The sequence below is a fragment of the Egretta garzetta genome, unplaced genomic scaffold, assembly GCF_000687185.1.
Source record: "Egretta garzetta isolate BGI_Z169 unplaced genomic scaffold, ASM68718v1 scaffold1461, whole genome shotgun sequence".
NCBI lineage: Eukaryota > Metazoa > Chordata > Aves > Pelecaniformes > Ardeidae > Egretta > Egretta garzetta.
In genome coordinates, this window is record NW_009258521.1 from 78917 (window position 1) to 79386 (window position 470).

At 68.9% G+C, this 470-nt stretch overlaps 1 protein-coding gene across 1 annotated transcript in view; it reads left to right on the forward strand.

Moving 5' to 3' along the window:
* The window catches only part of GPR25 (G protein-coupled receptor 25), a gene marked incomplete at its 3' end in the record, with an annotated part of 6398 nt that overhangs the window by 5237 nt on the left and 691 nt on the right, over positions 1–470 (forward strand). The window contains exons 2-3 of the mRNA XM_035901701.1: positions 19–138; positions 375–462. Of these exons, the coding sequence (XP_035757594.1) occupies positions 19–138; positions 375–462 (208 nt within the window). The remainder of the gene's footprint in view (positions 1–18; positions 139–374; positions 463–470) is intronic.

The following is a 470-nucleotide window of genomic DNA, read 5'->3' on the forward strand; positions in this document are numbered from 1 at the left end:
CCCCTGTGCCGTCCCCAGGAGCTGACGGGGACGTTGCCCTGCGAGTACCCCCTGAAAGCTGGCGAGAAGCCCCCCAAAGTCCGGCGCAGGATCGGTGCCGCCTTCAAGCTGGATGAGACCCTCGTCCTGCGCGGGGCGGTGAGGGGCTCCCCGGGGTGCAACTGGGGTTGGGTTGGGGGTCCCTGGAGTGGGCGGCGGGGACCCCTCTCCATCCCATCCCGGAGCTGCGGAAGACACCCAAGTGTCACCCGGAGATGCCACCATCCCCATCCCACAGGAGAAATCCTTATTCCCCCTCGTTCCGCACAGCCTTCGTTAGCACACGAGTGCGATGGGTGGTGGCGGGGTGCCGAGCGTGTCCCCTCCGTCCCCAGGACCCGCTGAGCGCCCTGGAGCGGGACCTGGCGCTGCAGCTGCAGATCGCCAAGGCCGCCCGGCGCCTCTGCCGGGAGGAGAACATCAGCAAGCGG